Source organism: Silurus aristotelis (genome assembly GCF_946808225.1).
Source record: "Silurus aristotelis genome assembly, chromosome: 3".
NCBI classification, from domain to species: Eukaryota; Metazoa; Chordata; class Actinopteri; order Siluriformes; family Siluridae; genus Silurus; species Silurus aristotelis.
The window spans coordinates 10,926,998-10,950,587 of record NC_139576.1 but is presented as its reverse complement, the minus strand read 5'-3'; the positions used below and the strand labels follow the sequence as shown (position 1 = coordinate 10,950,587).

At 36.6% G+C, this 23,590-nt stretch overlaps 2 protein-coding genes across 3 annotated transcripts; one reads left to right on the top strand and one right to left on the bottom strand.

Annotated features, from left to right (window-relative positions):
* The first annotated feature begins 294 nt into the window (after positions 1 to 294).
* atp5po (ATP synthase peripheral stalk subunit OSCP) lies at positions 295 to 7,005 on the top strand. Its single transcript, XM_083537201.1, has 7 exons — positions 295 to 440; positions 969 to 1,019; positions 3,020 to 3,130; positions 4,286 to 4,415; positions 4,989 to 5,101; positions 5,405 to 5,491; positions 6,780 to 7,005. The coding sequence occupies exons 1-7, from the start codon at positions 414 to 416 to the stop codon at positions 6,888 to 6,890; spliced, it is 630 nt and encodes a 209-aa protein (XP_083393327.1). The 5' UTR covers positions 295 to 413; the 3' UTR covers positions 6,891 to 7,005.
* A 1,275-nt stretch (positions 7,006 to 8,280) lies between these two features.
* Positions 8,281 to 21,295, bottom strand: drc1 (dynein regulatory complex subunit 1 homolog (Chlamydomonas)). Of its 2 annotated transcripts, XM_083536993.1 has the most exons (17): positions 21,236 to 21,295; positions 19,072 to 19,213; positions 17,211 to 17,298; positions 16,961 to 17,073; positions 15,950 to 16,133; positions 15,709 to 15,846; positions 14,583 to 14,669; positions 14,335 to 14,457; positions 13,490 to 13,629; positions 12,581 to 12,715; positions 11,832 to 12,186; positions 10,903 to 10,992; positions 10,704 to 10,784; positions 10,491 to 10,597; positions 9,861 to 10,010; positions 9,604 to 9,706; positions 8,281 to 9,503 (listed from the first exon to the last, which is right to left on the bottom strand). In XM_083536993.1, exons 2-17 carry the CDS (start codon positions 19,098 to 19,100, stop codon positions 9,459 to 9,461), a joined length of 1,968 nt encoding a protein of 655 aa, XP_083393119.1. In that variant the 5' UTR covers positions 19,101 to 19,213; positions 21,236 to 21,295; the 3' UTR covers positions 8,281 to 9,458. The 2 variants fall into 2 exon arrangements, with proteins under 2 accessions (XP_083393119.1, XP_083393118.1); XM_083536992.1 differs by lacking the exon at positions 21,236 to 21,295 and having other exon boundaries at positions 19,072 to 20,208.
* Positions 21,296 to 23,590: the final 2,295 nt, after the last annotated feature.

Sequence of the window (23,590 nt, the reverse complement as noted above, 5' to 3'; positions counted from 1 at the left end):
ATCACAATTCTGCAAGTTTAGGACTTGCAAGTCACTTCAAATGAATATTTACAGTCCAGTTAGAAATATGCAGGTACACAGGTAGGCTTTTCACCTTTCCTGCACCTTTACAATCCCTCAGTCTGCAGTATACATTCGGAAACTTGGCTCATCAGTATTGTGATTTGAAGACAATAAATTGATAATGCTACTGTAAATCGTAACATGTGGATTTGCAGTAGCAAAGTGTTTGTCCTGAGAAGTCTCCAGCTTCATAATCCAGTTCCTCCATGAGGCTTTCAAGTTTGTTTCCACTCCTACCACGTGACTAACTACGCTACCCATAACACACTGCTGCAACCTTGTTTTTTTTTTTTTAACCGGAGACATTCGCGCATGCGCAGCTGCTTTGACCTACACAGTCGCAGGAGAAAATGGCCGCGCTTGGTCTGGGGATGCAGGTATGACGTTCTCAAAACTAAAGAATATAATTTAGCTAAACAAACAAAGCAATGCTACTATACATGCTTTACTAAAAATGCTTTTTTTTTTTTTTTTAGTAAATGTATTTATTTTTATTATTGTTATTGGATTAAATTAAGACCACACATGCAGGCCGGCTAGTCAACGGTTAGCAGTTTAATATTAGCCTTAACAGCAGCTGTCATGCTAGTTAGCTGTTAGAAATTGTATATATCAGGGTTTCTTTTGGGTAAATTGAATGATTCTCAACTCTTAGTTTTCGTTTTCTGTATTTTCACACACTGTTTGTTAGGCGGTATGCTGAGACAGTTAGCTATAATGCCCTTTGCTGACAGTATGACCAACCGCAATGCACTTGAACACTGAAGGTTATGAAGCGACCCAGTTATAAACTTCAACCTGATTTTTTTTTTCATGATAAGGACAAAGTATTTAATTTTTCTAATAAAAAACTAAGTAATAATCATTCATCTTGATTCACTTTTCCTTCTTTTTTTTTTCCTCAGGTGCGTCAGTTGAGCACGTCGGTGGCCCGACCGGTAGCAAAACTCATTAGGGTAATATAAAGCATCCTATTATATTTCTTTGAACTTCATACAACTCATATTAAACCTAATGCTTTATGAAAACACCTGTCTGTGCATACAGAGCAGGAAAATCAAACTAACAGAAGAACTTTCACCTTTCATATACTAAGGTTCTATTACTAACTTAATTAAAGAAGCTACAACCCTTGAAATGATGTGCTTCGATATTAATCACATTATTCAATCACTTACATCGACCACTCACATCACATAGTTTAGCTAATAGTAATGCTATGAACGACTTACTGAAAATCGTGGTCACACTAAATTTTTTGGTCCGTGGAAGAATTTCATACATACACACTCTAGACATTAAAAAACGAAAGCGTGTGGTGAACCTGCGAGTGAAGATGAGTGACCAAGTGAAGACCGATATGTCACTGCATGACCTCTTTAGGAAATACAAGATGATTTGAAAGCATGATGAAAGATGATTTGCTTTGTCGCTGCAAATACCAGAACACATTGTATATTTTAACATTGTCGTATCCGGTTGCAGTCCGTTTTTTTGAAGCAGGTGTCCAAAAAAATTTGCAAGCTGGAAGCCTAGTGGAATTGCTGCTTTACTAATAAATAAATAAATAAAACAAAAACGGAGCATGTTGCTATCAGAAAATAATCCATAATGGTGTGGTGCGATTTGCTTACTACCCTGAAGAGCCTTCTTCCTACGTTTGTACATTGGATATGTTCCAAGCCACCAGTGCACCAGAAATGAGTGAACCTTTTATTCTGTGCATGAATTTGATTGGTTTAATTTCTAAATAAGGCAAAATTTAGCATTAACAGCAATAAAAGTGTCATTACTCGTACGCTTTGGAGTCAGTAATTAATTTAATAGTTACTTGAACACAAGCACTGCTATATCATATTTTGTTGATCATGGCTGGGTAACGTTTACTGCATGGATACATTGAATATGAATATATAATATCCTGGGATATCAGGACTGTAGAGAATTTTATCCTGTTATTCAGAACAGTGTGCAATTTAAATCATCAGTGGTTACTGTGTTTCTGGAATAATTTGTTTAATTGTTGAGGCTCCTGCACTTTAATCTTTTATATTTCTGTTAATGCTGCAGAATGTGCTATAACAGGTTAGTTCCAGGTTTCACATATAGCAGCTATAAACAGTTATTTCCCTCAGTAGACTTTAATCCCCCTTGGGATTAATCAAACCAAACCAAAAATTATACAGCTTGTCCTATTATTGAGAAACCAAAAACTATTAAATCGTCTGTCCTGAAGATTTTAATGTGGCAGATAAAATGCTGGAAACTAAATGTTGAAACCTGGGACTTCTTCCATAATTGTAATAGAAACATCTCCCAACAGAACGCTTAAATTTGAACAGTCGGGTCTGGGAAATACCACTGTGGCAGAATCAACTTGCTTCCAGGACCTGTGTTTTGCAGCCTATAGTTCAGCCATGTTTCTGAATAATGCGAGTATATTTTACTCGTTGATAAAGGTTGCTTTGTTTGTAACATAATTTTTAAGGTGTTTGTGCACTGATCTAATGATGATACCTTAGTAATATGAAAATATGCCAGGGATTTTTTTAAAAACAAAAGTGAATAATAACTTGCTGTCAAAGTGCATAGCTATCCTTTGTTGTTTTCATATAGGTTTGTTTCCTTGGTGCATTAGCTTTGTCAGGGAGGGAAAAAGGTTTGAAACTAGTAATTAATTAGGACGGACATCCAGCATAAAAACGTGCCAAATCAAACATGCCGATCATGAATACCGGATGATCCGCTGTGGCAACCCTTAATGGGAGAAGCCGAAAGAAAGTTTTAATTAATTTCTTGTTTTCTTAGAAATGATTTGTTAATCATTGTCAAACCTCATGGTAAATCTCCTTAATTTGAAAATTGTAGAACTTCATTTATTATTGATGTTTACCAATAGGTTTTGGATATGTTTAGTATTAAGAGAGTTATCTAAACTCTAACTTCATGTCCCCAGCCCCCCATTCAGGTGTATGGAGTGGAGGGCCGTTATGCAACCGCTTTGTATTCTGCAGCCAGCAAGCAGAAGAATCTGGACAAGGTGGAGCAAGAGCTGGGCCGTGTGAATGTGAGTGAATTTTTCTTTTAGCCTTTACATTATTGTCTTGTCGTATTGTATGAGGAAGTCAGGTGTGTCAGAGAAGTATGTGAGGGTGGTGCAGGACATGTATGAGGACAGTGTGACAGCAGTGAATTGTGCAGTAGGAACGACAGACTGGTTCAAGGTGGCGGTTGGACTGCATCAAGGATCGGCTCTGAGCCCTTTCCTGTTTGCAGTGGTGATGGACAGGTTGACAGACGAGGTCAGACAAGGAGTCTCGGTAGACTATGATGTTTGCGGATGATATTATTTGTACTGAGAGTAGGGAGCAGGTTGAGAAGAGCCTGGAGAGATGGAGGTATGTGCTGGAGAGAAGGGGAATGAAAGTCAGTAAGAGTAAGACAGAGTACATGTGTATGAATGAGAGGGAGGGCAGTGCAATGGTGTGGTTGCAGGCAGAAGAGGTGGAGATGGTGGAGGAATTCAGGTACCTGGGGTCAACAGTGCAGAGTAATGGAGTGTGTTAGAGAAGTGAAGAAAAGAGTGCAGGCAGGGTGGAGTGGGTGGAGAAGAGTGGCAGGAGTGATTTGTGATAGAAGAGTGTCTGCAAGAGTGAAAGGGAAAGTTATTAGGTCTGTGGTGAGACCTGCGATGTTGTATGGTTTAGACAGTGGCATTGAGTAAAAGACAGGAGGTGGAGCTGGAGGTAGCAGAGCTGAAGATGTTGAGGTTTTCATTGGGAGTGACGAGGATGGACTGGATTAGAGATGAGTTTATTAGAGGGACAGCGCATGTAGGGTGTTTTGGAGAGAAAGTGAGGGAGGTGAGATTGAGATGGTTTGGACATGTGCAGAGGAGGGACATGTGGTATATTGGTAGGAGAATTCTAAAGATGGAGCAACCAGGAAAGAGGAAAAGAGAAAGACCAAGGTGGAGGTTTATGGATGTGGTGAGGGGAGACATGCAGGTAGTTGGGTTGAAAGAGGCAGATGTAGAGGACGGGGTATTTAGACGGATAATCCGCTGTGGCGACCCCTAATGGGAGCTGTTAAAAGAAGATGACTTGCTTAGGCTGCTTCTACAGAAGGACCTCAAGTAGCTTCAATTTAATCTTCAAATATAAACGTGTCTTTTGTGTTCTAGTGGTGATTATTTTTTTTTTTTTCCCTTTCCTCTTCTCAGAGCCTGATTAAGGATCCTAAGTTGTCCAGCATTGTGTTGAATCCCCACATCAAGCGCAACATTAAACAAAAGACTTTTAATGATGTTTTGAACAAGGCCAAGCTCTCACCAATTACAATCAACTTCATCAGTGAGTATTTGTCTCTCTGAACACCCAGGAATTTAAGTGTGTAAGATGTAGTGCCTGTAGGTTGACTAGTAAAGGAAATGCTATTTTTTTAGTATGGATGGATAGATGGATTTATTTTAATGAATCAATTAATTTGTAGTAGTTTTTTTTTTATTCACATATTTATTAATACTATATTTATACATTTTTTTACTATTACTGTTTATAATTGTATTTTTATTCATTCAATTTATTATTTTATTTAGCCATTCCAAGGGGATGGTTATTTTTTTTTAACCATATGACATTCTCATTTCTCTTTTCATTCACACATTCACAATATTTGTACTTGTAATCATGAGCTATCTGGTTACTGATCATCATTTTAGGTCTAATCATCTTTTAAACTGAAGTGAATATATAATTTCTGTTCTTTTTCTCTTCATAATATTCCCTTAATAGACTTAATATCAACACAATGTGTCTCATGTCAGAACTGTTATTAGCTGATATTACATTTAAAATCAGAAGAAAAGGAAAACCTCACAACAGCAAACACTTTATTGAACGTTTTCCATGTTTTCTTCTCCATAGACGTACTGGCGGAAAACGGCCGTCTGTCTCTGACCTCTGATGTTATTACTGCTTTTGGCAAAATGATGAGCGCTCACCGAGGAGAGGTCACCTGCTCAGTCACCACCGCACAGGTCAGACTTCCTCTTTTTCCTGTTTCAGCAGGCATTTAGTTTGTTCAGTGTAATACACAAAAAGACAGTGTACATCAGTGCCATCTTAGGAAGTTTTTACTTGCCACAGTCGCCACCAACTTGCTCATCAGGGACAAACTTATAATTATTAGGAACAAACCTATTCATTCTTTATTACCACATCATTATCTGTGTAATGATGTTTTGACACAATGTCCATTGTTAAAAAGCGCTTTACAAATGAAAATTAATTCAATTCAGTCTAATAAATTCTGTCTTTTTTGTCCTGTATTGTGAATTCAGCCCCTGGATGAGGCTAGCCTTGCAGAATTGAAAGTAGCGCTCAATGGATTCTTGGCAAAGGGAGAGTCCATCAAGCTTGAGACCAAGGTGGGTGTTAAAGCAATGTTAAAGCACAGGGATTTTCTAAAACCATTCACAAGTTATTTTTAATAGTTTTCGTGTGTATATGTATGGGAAATTTATATATATATATATATATATATATATATATATATATATATATATATATATACACACACACACACACAGTACAGACCAAAAGTTTGGACACACCTTCTCATTCAAAGAGTTTTCTTTATTTTCATGACTAGGAAAATTGTAGATTCACACTGAAGGCATCAAAACTATGAATTAACACATGTGGAATTATATATGGAATTATATACATAACAAAAAAGTTTGAAACAACTGAAAAATGTCATATTCTAGGTTCTTCAAAGTAGCCACCTTTTGCTTTGATTACTGCTTTGCACACTCTTGGCATTCTCTTGATGAGCTTCAAGAGGTAGTCACCTCAAATGGTCTTCCAACAGTCTTGAAGAAGTTCCCCGAAAGATGCTTGGCACTTGTTGGCCCTTTTGCCTTCAACTCTGCGGTCCAGCTCACCCCTAAACCATCTCGATTGGGTTCAGGTCCGGTGACTGTGGAGGCCAGGTCATCTGGCGCAGCACCCCATCACTCTCCTTCTTGGTCAAATAGCCCTTGATGCCTTCAGTGTGAATCTACAATTTTCATAGTCATGAAAATAAAGAAACCTCTTTGAATGAGGTGTGTCCAAACGTTTGGTCTGTACTGTGTATATATATCTCTAATTAGAGAGAGAGAGATATCTATCTTGATGTGTTTATTTACACAGGAGATTTTACTTTGGTAGACTTTAGTTGATGTAGAATTTTACATAATTTAGTTTGGTGATATTGGTCAATAAATTGTTTACTGTTTGTTTTAATGTAAAATCTGGATCAAAACCTTTAAATATGTGGCTTTGTATAATGCAGATCATTATAAGGTACAGGTTTGGTCCTATTGGCACCACTGCCCACTTGTCAAACAAAAAACTGAATTGAGTATTAAACAGATGTTTGTTCTGCAACAAAGTGTCGTTTAGACTAGTTCATTGTTGGATGTAGATAGAGAAGTTTTCTGCAAAAAAAAAAAAAAACTTGGTAGAACTCTTGGTAGCACTTTGTGAGGTAAATGAGGTTACTGTAAATGTGTGGATAAAACCAGTGAGCAATTGATTTAGGTGTGTAAAGAGAAATTGATACGGTTGAGATGAAGGACTTTTCTGTGTTTTCAGTGTGATTCTACTGTTGTCTCTGTTTAGCAATGTTTCACTGGATGTAAAAGTAATATAGAAACTCTGTGTCCTCAGTCCGATCCTTCCATTCTCGGGGGTATGATTGTCAGCATCGGTGATAAATATGCGGACATGTCCACCAAGACAAAAATCCAGAAGCTCACCAAGCTGATTAAGGAGACTTAAGTCCTGTGGACTGACCAGAACCAGTCAAATGAAAGGGGTGGAGCTCCTGCCGCACTTACATGTGACTGAACTATTGTGTCCTCTTGTATTGATAATAAATAATCTGTAACATTTAGTCTGGTGTCAACGGTTTTCTTTTCTGTTAAAGCTGCATTTTAGCTATTTACATTAATAAAGTGGATCAAAACATGAATCCACATTTACTTGTACTCTTTGAATCTGCAATTGGATTGGCTGTGTAACATTTTAAATGGATTAATTATGACGTATTACTGATATGGCATAAAACTCCTAATCTACAGACAAATTCTCCAGAACTCAATTTAAATCTGTTAGAATTGATTAGCAACATATATATGTAATTTAAGACATGCAGCAGGTTTAATTTAAATATCCAGAATAGATCTCAAAAGGCTTTGTTGGTGCTAGATTTAGATGGTTTATAAAAAAATAGCTGACAATGGGAAAAACCTTGCACACGCATTTTCGATCAGCCTGTGACCCTGACCATAATTAAGTGGTAAATGAAGATGAATAATATACGTAAGAGGAAATGTCTGGCTTTTGCTGCATGCATATGTAGATCAGAACTCATTTCAAAATGTAGTTCTAATCCAAAAAATACAATACATACAAGTCAGTTATACTGTCAATGTTATAGTCATAAGATTTTGCTTTTCTGAATTAATTGCTTAAACCAAATATCTAAACACATCTGAAAATATATGAAATGGCATACAGTAAAGCACTGAAAAGAAAGTTCAGTATGAAGGATTTATTAATAGCACCAGGGGAAGACGGTTATTAGTGAAGAATTGAAGGATACAGTGAAAGATACACTAAATAGACAAAAGTATTGGGACACCTGACATTTCCAAATGATTTACATGGGTTGGAGTGGAAGATGTCAACTTTAACAACTTTGGGATAAACTGTACCCCAGCACTCCTTATTCTGTGAGTACAAGACTCTGTACAGTACAGCCCTTGTGGTTGATGAGGACTTCAAAATCTTGCAGACATTTTGCCAGAAGAGTGGAGGAGGTTGTAATAAACTTGGAAATGGAGACTACATGTGGAACTGGTTCATAAGATGGTCAGGTGTCCGCAAACTTTTGTTTATATAGGGTATGTAGGAAAAAAAGGATGAGGACAACAATGATCATAATGAAGTTAATAACAGCGTAGCTGTGACAATATACATGAAGCACTTTGGGTTCAAAGTTGTGTTTACACCTTTGCTGGTGCCGGCACCCCCAGCAGGTCAGATTAGGGTATTGTTTAAATGATAATCATGGTCTCAGACACCTTTTGGTTAGAGATAGTCCTTGATGGTTTGCTGCCTCTCCCAGACTGAGTAAATTAAGACTATGATTAAGATTAATTTTTTTATACCGTTTTGTGGATGAGCTTAATTTGATATAGCGTGGGGTGGAATCTGGGCTGAGGCAGTCTGTAATTCTAACAGGTATGTCAAAGATTCTGGGGAAAGTACTTTATGTACACCTGCCAAACAAAGAACAGGATGTTAAAGAACTACAGAAGAGACATGTTCAGAATCCCACATTCTTTTCTTCTAATTCTTGTCTTTGGCTGATTGATGTTAAATTCTACTTAAATGCTGATGTACATAAACGAAAGTATATACATTAATAAATGGTGCTCACCCAATAATATTTGATTATAATCTGCCATTGTTGTTTGTTTTAGACAATATTTAAATTTAAGTCAACATGTGTTTATCCAAAATGACTGTAAAACTATATTATAGCATCACCACATGCTTATTTATTGATAGTGTGTAACTATTTCCACATGTGTCACATGTCCTGTTTTTACACCATCCTTGTGTTGGACATCTTGTTAAATGTAATGTAATTACATCTAGAAGGAAACTGGTCTGGACAGATAACACAGATGCAATTTATAAGAAAAGACAGACTCTTTCTGCTGATGTCCATTTTTGACTCTGTGGTGGCCTCAGCCATCTTTTATGGAATGGTCTGCTGGGTTCAGTAGCATCTCTACTTCAGAAAGGAAAAGACTGGACAAATCCATTAATCAGAAATGCCAGCTCAGTCCTGGGGATGCCCCTGAACACAGTATAGGCAGTGGAAGACAAGAGGAGGTTAGCAAAGCTATCATCATTGATGGAGAATGACTCTCTCCCACTGTATGAAAAGCTCCTTCAGTGACAGACTTGTACATCCTAAGTGTCTAAAAGAGTGATAACGAAGGTCTTTTCTCCCTGCTGCTATTAGACTTTACAATCAGAGCTGCTCCCAGTAAACCAGCACTTTGGACAACAGTTGTTTTTAAATATGCTTCTTACATTAATTGTGACTTGACAGGGACTTGGGGCATCGGAAATCATTTGTAAATAGTGTTTTTTTACTCTTTACACTATGCACTCAAATACATTTACACTAGACACTTTATTGAGCACACGTGTTGTTCTCGTTTCATTGATTCACACACTTGAAGAATCTGGACAATTGTAACCAGTGCCAGTTGTAATGTGACAAATTCGATTGTCTACTTCAGCGTCAGTGACGGAGAAGCAACTTCATCACTGCATCAACTGGTTGGGCGGAATCATCAGCTCAGCATTGACCTATCACAAGACACAATGTGAGTTGATTCAATACCAAAGGAGAACAGACCATAAAATATGTCAAACTTGCATACACACACACACACACACACACACACACCTTTGAGCTTTGATATGTGTGCAGAAGCATGCGGAGCTCTGAGTTTTGTTGTTTGATTTGCTGTGTTTCAGTCAGAAGCTCGGCCCTCTCAGTCAGCTCAGTACTGAGAAAGAAATAACATTATACACAACATATAGCTGGTAAGAACAAAAAATCCCGATGGATGAACATACAGTGATTTCTTGATTTAGTGGGATTTCACTGAGAAACTGATCTGTGTAAAGGATTCGTTATTGTGTGGTTATGCTCATACTCACTGGTACTTCGTAAGACCTGACTCCAGCGCCCTCCAAACTTTGAGCTTGGACACAGGGATGATATTAGCTATGCTCTCCCAGTACTTTTCGACCGCAGAGTCACTCATCCTCCCCAGCACTAGAGCACTGCCCTCATATTGAGGAAGTTCTCTGTTGGGGGGGGGGAGAAATTAAATAAATGCCCGAGTGGTTTTCAACCTCTTTATATACTACTACTGTAGCTAATGTGTGATTATCACAAACAAAAATTACAGCATTTTTCCCTGTAATAAAAGAGCAGGTGAATTGTTTTCTCGTGAATAACAATATAATAGTTATTATTATTATTATTATTATTATTATTATTATTATTAGAAGTAGTAGTAGTGCTAATGGATGGGATCTTATATGGACTATGATATATGCATGTGCTTTTTGTTATTTGCTAAAAATGTTCTACTAGATTTTAGACTGTGGATACAAGGTGAACGTGCAGAATATCACAAAGGGAGTAATCTGGCAACTCTATTAATTGAGTGGTAGCCATTTTGTATAAATTTGGATTAAGAAGATTTTCTGATTATAAATAGAACACACACACACACACACACACACACACACACACACACACACACACACACACACACATACCTGGCCTTATAGAACTGGGCAGTGAAGGCTCGGAGAGTTCTTAGAAGATCATTTGGGTCGATAAGATTTGTCTCCTCCTCTGCCTGATCATTCACTGATATATTCGTCTAGACACACAAACCCAAGTCAGCCAGTTGGTATGACAAGTAAACAGAACTCAGAATGACATTAGAATTACACCAGAATAACCCACAAAGTTTCTCCTAACTTCACCTTCTCTTTTTGCTGCTCTTTGTATTTAAGGAAGAACTTGATCATTTTGTTTATATCCTCTTCATTTTCAATCCCCATGGCCTGCAATCAATCGCACAAGATATATTTATATTCATAGAATAATATCATTATACTATTAGTACTAATCTCAGCAGTTAAAAACAGCTGATATGGTGAAAGGTTATATAAAAATACTCACATAAAAGATACAGTCAAGCTTTAAAGTAGTCTGTTCATTTTTCTTCAAGGACGAGAGTAGCGTGTGTAACTTACTTTCTATAAGAAAACCCTAAAACATAAAAAAAAAAAAATTGGTAAAAAGAAATATTGATGTTTATGTTCACTCCAGACCATGTATAACTTATTTACCAGAGAAATCAATAACAGAATACATATTTGGGGTGTAACACTAGGGCAGTATCTGTTTATTGCAAAATATATCTGTATCTATATCAGTATTTTGATTTAACAAAGTCTATAAACCCTTATATTAGAAGCATAAATACATTTAAAAAATAACGTTTAAGAAAATGTGTCTGGATCAATTATATTCCAACATTGTTGAACATGGTAGACTTCTTTCTAAAGGATAAATGTTCATTCATTCAATCAAAATCCTGGAGTCTCTCTTGGGAACAAACTAGATGCAATGCCAGTCAATCTCAGGACACCATGCACACCTACTCATTTACACCTAGGGGAAATTTAGAATGCCAATTTCAACTACTGGAATGTTTCATTTTAGGAAGTGGGAAGAACCTGGAGAGCACCTTGGAAAATCGGAACATGTGAAACTCCACAGAAAGAAGAAGTTTTTTTGTTTACAATAAATGCCATATCATGCCCTTGTTAAAATGTCCTTTTTTCATGTTATATATTATTGATTATACAATCTCTTACTGTAAAATATATGCGAAATTGAGTTATTCTTTCTTGTTTTAAAAATGACACTGTATGGTAATGTGGCCTGTAAAAGATGCCCAGTTTTACTTTGTGAATGTCACATCCGTTAGGCCTCTATCGAATAACTAACGAACACCTACTTTTTTAAAAATAAGAAATACCACCGATCCACAAAGAAGGTACCAAAGATGAGGATAGATAGTCAAAAATAGACATGGTACCAACCGTTTCATCACACAGAAGCTCCAGCAGCTTTTTTACTGTTTTATGATCCACCTCGTCTACGATGCTATCCAGAACGCTGGAGTCCTCCTGCGTACTTTTCTCTTGCTCTGTCAGATCCTGTGTCTCGTCCTTCTCTTCCAGAACTTGTGTGGCCACTTGCTGTGCTGTTCGACGTGGCTGGTTGGATTTTGAATGAACCATGAAGGGCAGTGGTGGGGGACTCCAGGGCAGACCCAACACCTGTTCATAAATAACACGGTCCGTATCCACAGCCTTGCACGCCAATTCTTTGGCCTCGTCTTCATTCATCCTCCAAACCTCCTTGTATCGCTTGGTATTGACTGCCGTAAAGTGCCTTCATGTGTGTACACAAACACACGGAAAGGGATCAGTATTACATTCAAATTTTGTTTGTCACATGCACCATGCAGCGAACAAAATGCAATGAAGTGTATTTAACAACTGGCCTAATAAATAGAATAATAATAAGAAAATCTAATTGCCAATAATGATAGAATTATAACAATTACATTTACAACACAAAGCAGCATGTCAATTATGAGAGCCAGAAACAGAATAACTTATTTTGAGTAATCTTAATAAAATGCAGCAGTGGTTGAGGACCCATATTGTATAGTACATAGTACAGTATTCTACTTTGTACAGTATTAATCTGACAATTACAGATTAAACTGTATGTGATTAGTGGTTATCATGTATGCTATGTGTATATGGATGTTACTGTTCACCTGATCCTCTTCTGAAAATCTTCATACTGCTGGATGAGGTACTTGTACTTATTAGTCCATGACTTGATATCTTCACCGAACTGCTGGTCCTGAACGGCACATTTTTTCTTCAGTTTGTTGCACATATCCTGCATTCTGTAACAAAGGAAGCCCAATGTAAACAGTACAGTAATCCCCTTTTATCACGGCGGTTATGTTCCAAAACTGCCCGCGATAAACGAAAAACCTTGATAAAGGACGCCACCCCGGAAAACTCACTTACATTTGACTTCGTTTTATAATTAATAATTATATTTTTATTAATACATGTTATTATTTCAACATAAAACTCCATAAAAACAACTCTTTTTTATTCTACCGTGCTATCCGCGAGGGAAAATCAGCTAAACAAATTATTTATGTGGTAAATGCAATTCTGCAATAAACCCGGGGCATGGTAAAGCGGGGGATTACTGTACTTCACAACGGATAGGCCTTGAAAAAAAAAGAGTGCCCAATTAGAAATAAGCTGCTCAATGAAGTGGTCAGATACAAAAGAATATTTGAACTGGTTAACAATTACTAATTTAAGTACATTCTGTAGCTATTAAAAATCCATTTATTTTCCAGTTGATTTTTTGCAGGATCAAACCTGCTATCTGAGTCACACAAACACTATCAAAATTTTAAAGTAAACACTGACACACCTGAAGCCTGAACCCACTGCATCTTTTCAATCTGATAATCCTGCTTGAAGGGAATCTTTATTTGGTATATATGAGCTAACTTACATTTCATTACACATAAATAAATGTATACAGTGCAGCTGACAGACAGGTGCTAACATGGTTATCGCTGCTATGTAAATAATTGCGAGAGTAAGTCTCAGTTGGACTTTAGAAAGTGGATCATTTGAGATTTTAATAGTACCTGGTGATCTTCTTTATTTGCTGAGATCTACCGATGATATGATCATCCCCATATTTCTTCAGCATTTGTATGTTATGCTCGAGCTTCTCCTGATTAAGCTGGTACGTAGCCTTTCTTGCCTGCAGGTCTTGTTCTAGGTGCTTTTTTATGAAGACAAAAACATAGAAATATATTGATTTCTGTGTTGATGTTATGTTTATCATTACTGAAAAGAGATTCACAAATTTTGTGGACAATTTTTGTTCGTTCTAAAAGGTACAGTTAACCTTGGGTACCACGGAAGAATGTTTTTCTGCTTCTAGCAATGCAGCTTTTATAAAATGCCAACAACAGTAATATTATGAAATCCAGTTTTTGAGAAAATAATCAGCATTAGTAGCAATATTTTATAGGCAGAAAAATGGCTGTAGTTGTATTGGTTTCAAAATCTGGCACATTATTACAGAATTCAGAATATTACATATTCAGTTTTTGTGATGCGTATTATCACGAGTATGTGTATTTCAGAGATTTCATAACATCCTCGAACATGTCCGGTCTGATTTTTGGAACCAAAACTAGCAATTTACTTTGCATCCATTTTTTTCAACTAAAAAAACCTAAAGCTTATTCGATTTTGTAGTTAAAAATAAGATATAATACAGTTTGCATATTATATTTTTCCTAGTTTTATTGAGAAGTTACTATTTAAAGAATTCTCAGTGCAGGATCATAACTCAAAGTCAATCTCTTCTGAAGCAAAAGAGCCGTTCTAGACTCCTAAATCCAGTTTGTTGCAGCAAACAATTAATTTAAAATCAGTAAGAAATTTAGGGCTATATGTGTATCAGTGGAATACAATTTACCTCTACACGAGTCTCTAGTTTGATTTTGATCTTGTTGAGCTCCTCTGCACTCTCTGTTCTCAGACGATCCAGTATGGCTTCCTGTTCCTCCAACATTTTCATTGTCTCCAGGAAGAACTCCAGCTGCCCACAAAATAAACACAGAGCTATGATTTACAGCTGTCTAAAACAGAAATATTAGGCAATGATGTACAACACACAAACAAACAAACACATTAAATGCAAAATAAATCAAAAACTGTTTCTACCTCTTTGTTATTTCTTTTCTGCCTCTGCTGCTGCCATTCGTTCTTGCTGGTTGTGAGCAAATCCTTCCACTCCTCACTGAACGAGCTCTGTAACCCAAACAGAAAACAAAGCAACCACAGTGCATTTGGTTTAACACTTTTATATATTTATAACTTTCTTGCATTAATGTTATAGAGTTTTCTAAAAAAATATTAGCATGCACATAATCAAAATGATGTTTGCAATAGAGACTTGAAGATGTGGAGCTAACGTGGCTGCCAAACGTACTCCTAGATAGTAAGTAAGCCATATCTAAATGACATCTGAAAATTCCTAAAATCTTGTTTTTGCTTTGTCATTATGGGTTAATGTGTGTAAACTGATGGCCAAAAATGTCAGTATAATCCATTTTAATTAAAATCTATGTTGCAATAAATTTAGCAAAACCCAAAGCGGTATAAATATAAATATATAACATGTATCTAAAAACTCCATAAACTCCATAGAAAGTATTCAGATCCCTTGACTGTATGTTGCAAATCCTTAGCAGGCTTTAATGTGCCTTGCACTGAGGAGATGTTTCTGTATATTTCAACCATTTGCACAACTCAACCAAAGGGTTCGTCAGGTTCTTGATCACCTGTCGTACCAAGGCCTTTCTTCCATGATTGCTCAGTTTGGACCGGACGCCTGCTTGAGAAATAGAGAAACTTCTTCTATTTAAGAATAATGGAGGTCATGGTGCTCTTGGGAACCTTCAATAGAGCAGATTCTTTGTAGCCTTCCCCAGAGCTGTGACTCAACACAATCCTATCTCTGACTCGTAGATGAATTTACAGCTGTTAGACCTTATGTAGACAGATATGTTTCTTTACAAATGTATTGAATTTGCGACATGTCGACTCCAATTACAGTGAAGAGAGAAATAAATTGTACTTGAGCTAGATTCAAAGAGTCATAGCTAAGTGTCCAAATACCTATGCCATTGTCATTATGTGGCATTGAGTGTAGACTGATGTGAAAAACAACCATTTACAGCATTTTAGAATGAAGGGTGCAATATAATCAAGGGGATCTGAATACTTCCAGAATGCACTGTATATAATAAATATAGCTAAGCAATATAAAAACAGGGTTGCACCACACCTCTATTGCATCCAGCTCTTTTCTACAGTTTTTCTTCATCACTGATATCTGATCCTGCATTCGTTCAATCAGAAGATCCACTTCTTCTGCCTCCCTCTTGCGTTCTTTGACAAAGCGATCATCTCTTCCTTTTAGCTCCTGCACAGAAAAGGGGAAAAATCTATTGAGTGATTGTGTGTGTGTGTGTGTGTGTGTGTGTGTGTGTGTGTGTGTGTGTGTGTGTGTGTGTGTGTCTGTGTACCTGCTGCAGTTCAGTGATGAGCTTGTTCTTGTCTTCAATGATTTGCCAACAGAGTTCTTGCTGTTTATTCAAATCGTCTCTCAGCTCCTGATGGAACTTTTTCGTCTTGGCCTCAGTCCACTTGTTCATTATCTTTTCCAGCCTCTCTGTGCTTGACTTTGCTTCATTTTCCAGCTTCTCCAATCTGTCCAAGAATATCCAGCATATTTTACGAAACAAGGTAGGAATAAGAAACAGATTTCTTTTGCCCTATTTGTGTCCAAAGACTGGTTTAAAAAATGTCAAAAGATATGCGCCAAATACAACCCAAGCTTAGGATCAAACCTCGAGATCCTGGAAGTGCGGGGCAGCAATGGTATCTTCAGCAACAGCTTATGTTTGCATTTTGTGCAATTATTTTAAATTTTGGATTACAAACTCATATAACATCCCATGTTTTCAGAGTATTTTATAAACATTTGCTACATAAATACATTCATAATTTGCGTCTTTTACCTTGTGACACTAATAACACTATACTGATACTTGGATCTGATTGTCAAGGTTTTTGTAGTAATGTCTGGCCACTGCAATATGGCTTCACAACCTAGCCTACACATATCTCAACCAAAAACAGCTTCTATTTAACTAATACCAGATGTTGATGCCAAACTCATAAAGAGTCAAAAAGCAATGTGCAGATGTGAAATGCAATAAATCAGTGTGATTGAAGCCACATAACGCAAGGCTCAAAATCTTGGAAGAGAAATATGTGTTAGTAGGAAATATTATAGATGAAACCAAAAGTCAAATAATTTTGTATTTATTTTTTCTAAATGTGTGCTGTAAGGTGGTGTTTATAATTTTGGAATAGTTTTGTCTGTATAGTACATAAAAAGGATTTCTAACTTTATAAAAATATATTTGGCTGTGTGTATGTGGGTGTGTGAGAGAGCGAGAGCATGAGAGAGAGAGAGAGAGAGAGAGAGAGAGAGAGAGAGAGAGAGAGAGAAAGAGGGGAAGGGTTGGCACCTTATTCTGTTCGCTTCTCTGATTTCTAATCTCCTCTTCGACTCCTTGGCATCACCTGCCACCAAAATGTTGTTCACCAGCTCTGAACTCTCTTCTTTCAGTTTAGTCATGTGCTGCAACAAGGGCAGATCAGTTAATTAAATAAATGTAATGCAGCTAAGAATTGCTTATTATATACTCAAAATGGATAAATAGTACACAGCAAAGCAGCGTTGTCATTAAACATTGTGATTCAACAAACTCAACTTACTCTTTCGCTTTGATCAATTTGTCTCTGGCTCGGCCAATCTGGCTCTTTAGATTTTTCCTTCTCCTGGATGTCTTCTCCAAGCTCCTGCCTTTAGGTTTCCATTAAAGAACAATACACAAGAGATCAATGGTTAGAGCAATGGTTCTCAGACTGGGGTCAGATGGTCCTTGAATTTGTATAATTCATATATATATATTTTTATATATTAATTGGTAAAAAAAACAACTCAAAATGATCAAAGTTGCATTTTTATTGGGCTGATCTCATGGCCATAACCAGCTGTGAGGACAACGAGGTTCAGCAGTGTAACATAGCCTACGACAAGCATGATAGTGTGCATTTAATAACTCCACTCATGGCAACAAAACAAATGAGGAGGAATTTAGAGAGCAAAGCCTAAAGAAATTATTGCACATCTGACATCCAAAAGTATTTGGACACCCATCGTATATGCTTTTCAAATCTCTTTTCTAAAACCTAGTGCAATAATATAGACTTACTTCCCTCCATTCCTGTTAAAAATAACCTTCACTACTCTGGGAAGAATTCCTACTAGATTTTGGCGTATGGAGTGTGTGGATTTGAAATTCATTCACAAGAGCAGTAGTTGGGGATTAATGTCTGGTAGGAAGGCTTGGGGTGCAGTCAACTTTTCAGTTCATCACAAAGGTGTTCATTTGGTTTGAGATGCAGACAAGTTGAGTTCCACTATATTGAGTTCAACCATATTGAGTGCAGGTTTGGGCAAGTTCTCTTGGGCTTCTTCCAGTAAAGGTAAATCTTATTATCTTACAATATATCATACACCTTTAACTTTGTGGCAAAGGATTGGAAGGGGAACTACATATAGAGATCATTCAAGTCAAGTCAAGTCAAGACTCAGGTTCAGGTGTATGGTCATATATGTTCATATTGACTTTCATACACTCCAGGACAAAAGAATGGCCAAGCCTAAGGCTTCTAATTAAGAAATAAGAAATAACCCGATCAAATGAGCAAGAATCAAACAAATGCACTCCCGCTGAAAGAGGGGAAAGCTCAAAATAAGGAAATTCACTTCTATGGTCTTATATGCAAATCTAAAATCACCATAATGATTCAAATGTTTGATTTCAAAATCACACACTTAAAAAAAACCCATATGCATCTGGATGTACAACAATTTTTCAAATAATATGTACAATCCCAGTTCTTATATTTATCCTGTTCGACTGTTACACACGAAATAAATGGGCTGAATCCCAAAAAACAGTGGAGTCTCTTAAAATCATGTCAATTTAAACCAAATGTGAACAGTTCAGAAGTGAAAAGCATCAATGAACAGCACACATTATTATTACTGCACACATCTGAATACATTTATGGCGTTTAGCAGATGTACAAATGAGTCTCTATCAATGAACAAATCAACACTGGTTCGCTAGATTACAAATTTAAGATACCATTAGCCTAAACTAACAAAAATAAACAAAGTAAAACAAACAAGGGGAAAAGTGATAGTTTAAGTGTTTCAGGAAGTCATTCCAAATGTTTGCTAAACGCTTTAGTTAAATGGTTGCTCAGCGATTATTGGACTCTGGTTTGGAGGATCACATGTTTAAGTCCTAGCACCATCAATCTGCCACTGCTGGGCCCTTGAGCAAGGCCCTTAACCATCAACTGCTCAGTTTTATATCGTTCTGGATAAGGGCATCTGCCAAATGCCGTAAATGTCATATTGGGAGTTTATAAAATAACATCTCATTTTTCTCTTTACAGATAAATGGTTTACCGTCCTGCAAAACCTTTGAAACCCCCAGAACTGCCTCACAAATAGCAGTAATGTAGTGCAGGTTGCCTCTACAGTTACAGATGCACTCACCGTTTCTTGGCCTGAGCCCGTGCAGCCATCCGATTTCGACGAGCCTTGATTCTCTCCTCAGGATTTTCAGCTTCGACTGATTCTTCAACCTCATTTTTTTCTTCCAAAAGCTCTTCAGGTTCAGGTTGTGGCGTTTTATTTTCTTGCAGTTCCATCATAAAGTAAGGAAAGCAATGTCACACTTTCTGAAAACACTCAGACTCACCTGCAGTGTGTCTGTGTATCCTAGCAACGCACAACGCGCGAGATCTACCGCCTCCTAGTGGTTATGTTGAGAATGTCATAGAGCGAAAAAAAATAGAAATGTACTGAGAGTTGATTGGCGGGGAGTGTCATGTGATCTCGTAGGACCCGCCCCGACCTGTGACGTACAATTTTTTTATATACACAGTTAAACTATTTCTTCACATAGAACGTTATTTTACATGTTCTATTGTAATAATAATAATAATAATTATTATATTGTTATTTAAGATGATATTATTGGCCCCCTGAGAAAGGCCTTTAGCTCGCCATTAAACAGTGCCCGTGGAGCATGGAGTGCTAAGGGTCTTGCTCAGGGGGCCAATAATGTCAGCTAAAATAACAATATAATTATTGTTACCAGAGAGAAGCCTTACTGATGAGCTACAGCATCCCTAAATATGAAGATGTTGCATTGCTTACCATGGTTTTAAATGCTGCTTGGAGTACAGGAAGCTCTGTTATTCCTGCAAAATATGGTTATGGCTGATTGGCCAGCACTGTTAATTTTTTTTTTTCATCAAGACACTACAGAGAGCTAAAAAATGAAATGCAGGAAATTAAAATAAATAAACAGAACATGAAAAAAACTATTATTTTGTTGTGTTTTTACTATAATATTAAAAGAAGATTCAATTTAATTTCAAATTTTTTTGTTACTTTTACCTTAAAGATAAGAAAGCTGAATGTCACTTTTCTAATATATCCTGTAAGCTTTTTATCCACACTCATTTTAACAATCCTAGACTAAATCCTAGAAATGCAGAATGCTTATATTGAGAATTTTCAAAAACAAAATTTTTTTGGGGAGATTTGATTGGCGGGTAATGTTGCTTGAGGTCATTGATCCTGCGCCCTCACAAAACATTGACAAACATTGACATGTGACGTATCCAAACATCACTCACATTTTCTTCAGGAAATGTCCCCATCTAATTGCTTAAATATTTTTAAAGTATATATTTTGATATTATCAAAATAAATATTTGAATAACTGTTACATCATGTATTTAGAGCTGAAACTTTTTAAATGTATTTTTATTCCTTTATTTTTTATTGCCTTAATGGATGTTTCATTTTCACATTATATTTTATGTAAAAACAAAATGTATATAATTTAATTAAAGATTTTATAATTATTTGTTTAATTCACACTATTGGGTGAAAAAACAAATAAATGAACAAAATAAATGAATGAATAAACAATTAAATAAAATGCACAAATAAACAAACAATTCAATAACAAATAAATAAATAAATAAATAAATAAATAAGTGAATAAATGTACAAGTAAATAATAGTTTTAAAAAACATGATAGCAGAACGAAATTTGGCATCATAATTTACATAACAGGCCTTTACTTTAAAAAAACAAAAAACAAAAGTGATAAATATATTTAAATTGTTTTACTTTAACAGCAGCCGGAGTGTTTTACAAATAAAGCTTTAGGTAACATATTTACTAAGTTGACTGGAGTTCCGTGTGCTGACTGATTTTCATGTTAATGTGCACTGGATCTAGTCTGTGAACTGCCTAATCCCCAGACTACGTGTTTGCACACGTCTTTGAGACCAAGACCTTGCTGTTACATTATACGCCTAAAGTGAAGAGTCCAAACATTAGTTTAATTTTAAAACTGTTATAATTTCATCAGTCAAAAACGTATGCATTTGTCCAACTTCCATTCCATATATTTACTCATCAAACACATCTACTAGTGAAGAAAGTATAATATTGCAGTTTACCTTTCATATCAATCACTTCCACTGAATAGATTTGTGGCTCCATTTAAAGACACATTTCATAATTATAAGTGATTTGTATTATGTATTTACATAGTAGTATGTATTACCATAGTTGACAATGCAACATTGTGATTTGCATTATTAACAGACATTAAACCTGGATGGATTTCCTTACCCTCGCTTCTTTAAGCTTCTTGTTGACATTTTTCCAGTGCAGAAATGAGATCCACCCAGGCTGAAGCAGAGCTACACGGCTCCTTTTTTCTTTTAAATGTCAACTTATAAGACAGGCGTGGTTTCAAGAGAAGGCATAGGGTCATAGTTTTATTGCAGTTCTAATTTCATCTCACAGGCTTTTGAGGGCTCTTCCAACAGTTATGTTCCTCTACTATATTTTATTCTGTGTTAAACTGGGATTTTTTTTTTCCAGAGATGATTGGAACACTAATTGTTTTCTGTATCAGAACATAGCAGTGGTGTGTGTATGCTGTATGTGTGTGAGAGAGAGAGAGAAAGAGAGAGAGAGAGAGAGAAAGAGAGAGAGAGAGAGAGTCTGACCTGATTAAACAAACTGCCTTTTTCTATCTAGAGTCCAGTTTGTTAAGAACTGCAGCTCAGGCACTGACTATCTCGCTCTGTTTCTGTCCACTGAGTTGTTTGTTATCTAGGTGGAGCAGCTTAGGACAAAGTGTGCCCTCCAGAATCTTGAGCTATTCTGACGCACATTTCTGACTGTCAGAATCTGTAAATTTCAATGTTTTCAAGGGTGCATTTTTGTTAAGCATTAAAGGCAGCCAGCTACACATACAGCACAAGCTGTAAATAATTAAAATATGCACTAACAGCTTTTTGAGTTTTCCATTCAACTGGTTTAAGGCAAACATTATTTAGTGAAATATGTATTTACGAGAAAAACGGACGTTGCAAGATCACAGGAATCAGTCTGTAATGGCATCTTCTTTTGATGCAGTGCAGCACCTTCCATTTTATACATACTGTAGGTCAAGACCATTCAAAAAACCCTTAGATTTTTGGACTTTATTGTAAATTTTGTTACATGGATAACTATTTGGTATGATTGGCCAGTACTTTTATGTTTCTTCATCAAGATACAATGTACAGTACCAGTCAAAAGTTTTGACTGGAGTATCGGAAGTTTTGTAATGGAGCATTTTCCTGCAAAATATGATAATGTCTGATTGGCCAGCACTGTTATACAGTATTTCTTCGTCAGAATAAAATGTACAGTACCAGTCAAAAGTTTGGACACACAGTCTCCTTTTGTGTTTTTTCTTTATTTCTGTTATTTTCAACATTGTACATTAATAGTGTAGACAAAACACAAAAATACCAGACCAGATCAAAATCTAGAGTGATCTAGATTAAAGGAAAAGCAGCTAACAAGCACTCAACACCTCTGGAAACTCCTCAACAATGTTGGAAAACCATTTCTTGGTATTCTCCCAAGATGACTGAGAGAATACCAAGAGTTTGCTAAGCTGCAGTAAAAGCAAAAGGGGGCTACTTTAAAAAATTTAAAATATAAACCATCTTCTTCTTTTTCTTCTTTCGGCTGTTCCCATTATGGGTCACCACAGCGGATCATCTGTCTCCATACTACTCTGTCCTCTACATTTGCCTCTTTCAACCCAACTACCTGCATGTCTTCCTTCACCACCTTAATAAACCTCCTCCTTGGTCTTTCTCTTTTCCTCCTTCCTGGTGGCTCCATCCTCAGCATTCTCCAACCGATACCCCATGTCACAATTCTGCACATGTCCAAACCATCTCAATCTCGCCTCCCTCACCTTGTCTCCAAAACGTCCGACATGCACTGTTCCTCTAATAAACTCATTTCTAATCCTGTCCATCATCGTTTACTCCCAACGAAAACCTCAACATCTTCAGCTCTGCTATGTCATATTCTGGGTCATTTAACATGTTTTTGTTTACAACATAAGACCATACACATTCTTTCAGTTTGGATGTGTTCACTATTAATGTATGATGCTAAAAATAATAGAAATGAAGGAAAAACAATGTAGTAGAAGGTGCGTCCAAACCTTTGACTGGTAGTGTATATAAACTTATTGTAATACTATTTTTTTTATTATTAATTTGTTTGTTGACCTGTTGGACACATTTATTAAACATTTCTTTATTATGAATATTTAATTTTTTTCCACTCATGGGCAGTAGTTCAAATTCACAGAGTCTACAGAGTAGTGAACAGCCTGACACCTGCTCTTCTCAACATACAACCACCATCCTTTGCCTGGACTCGACCACCATCCAGAACCTCATGCGATCAAACAAACCGATGTGTCAATATATCATGCACTTACAAACAAATGAAGTTAGACTTTATAGTGTTTAGTGAGCATTATGTAGTTTGAGACGCATCCCACATGGCCGGTCAGCCGCTGTAATGTGACAGCTCAGTGAGAGCTTCGCAAACATAACATCCTGGAAGATACCAAAGAGGAAACAGGGGACACCTGAGACAAAATAGGGTTGTATATTTATTTCG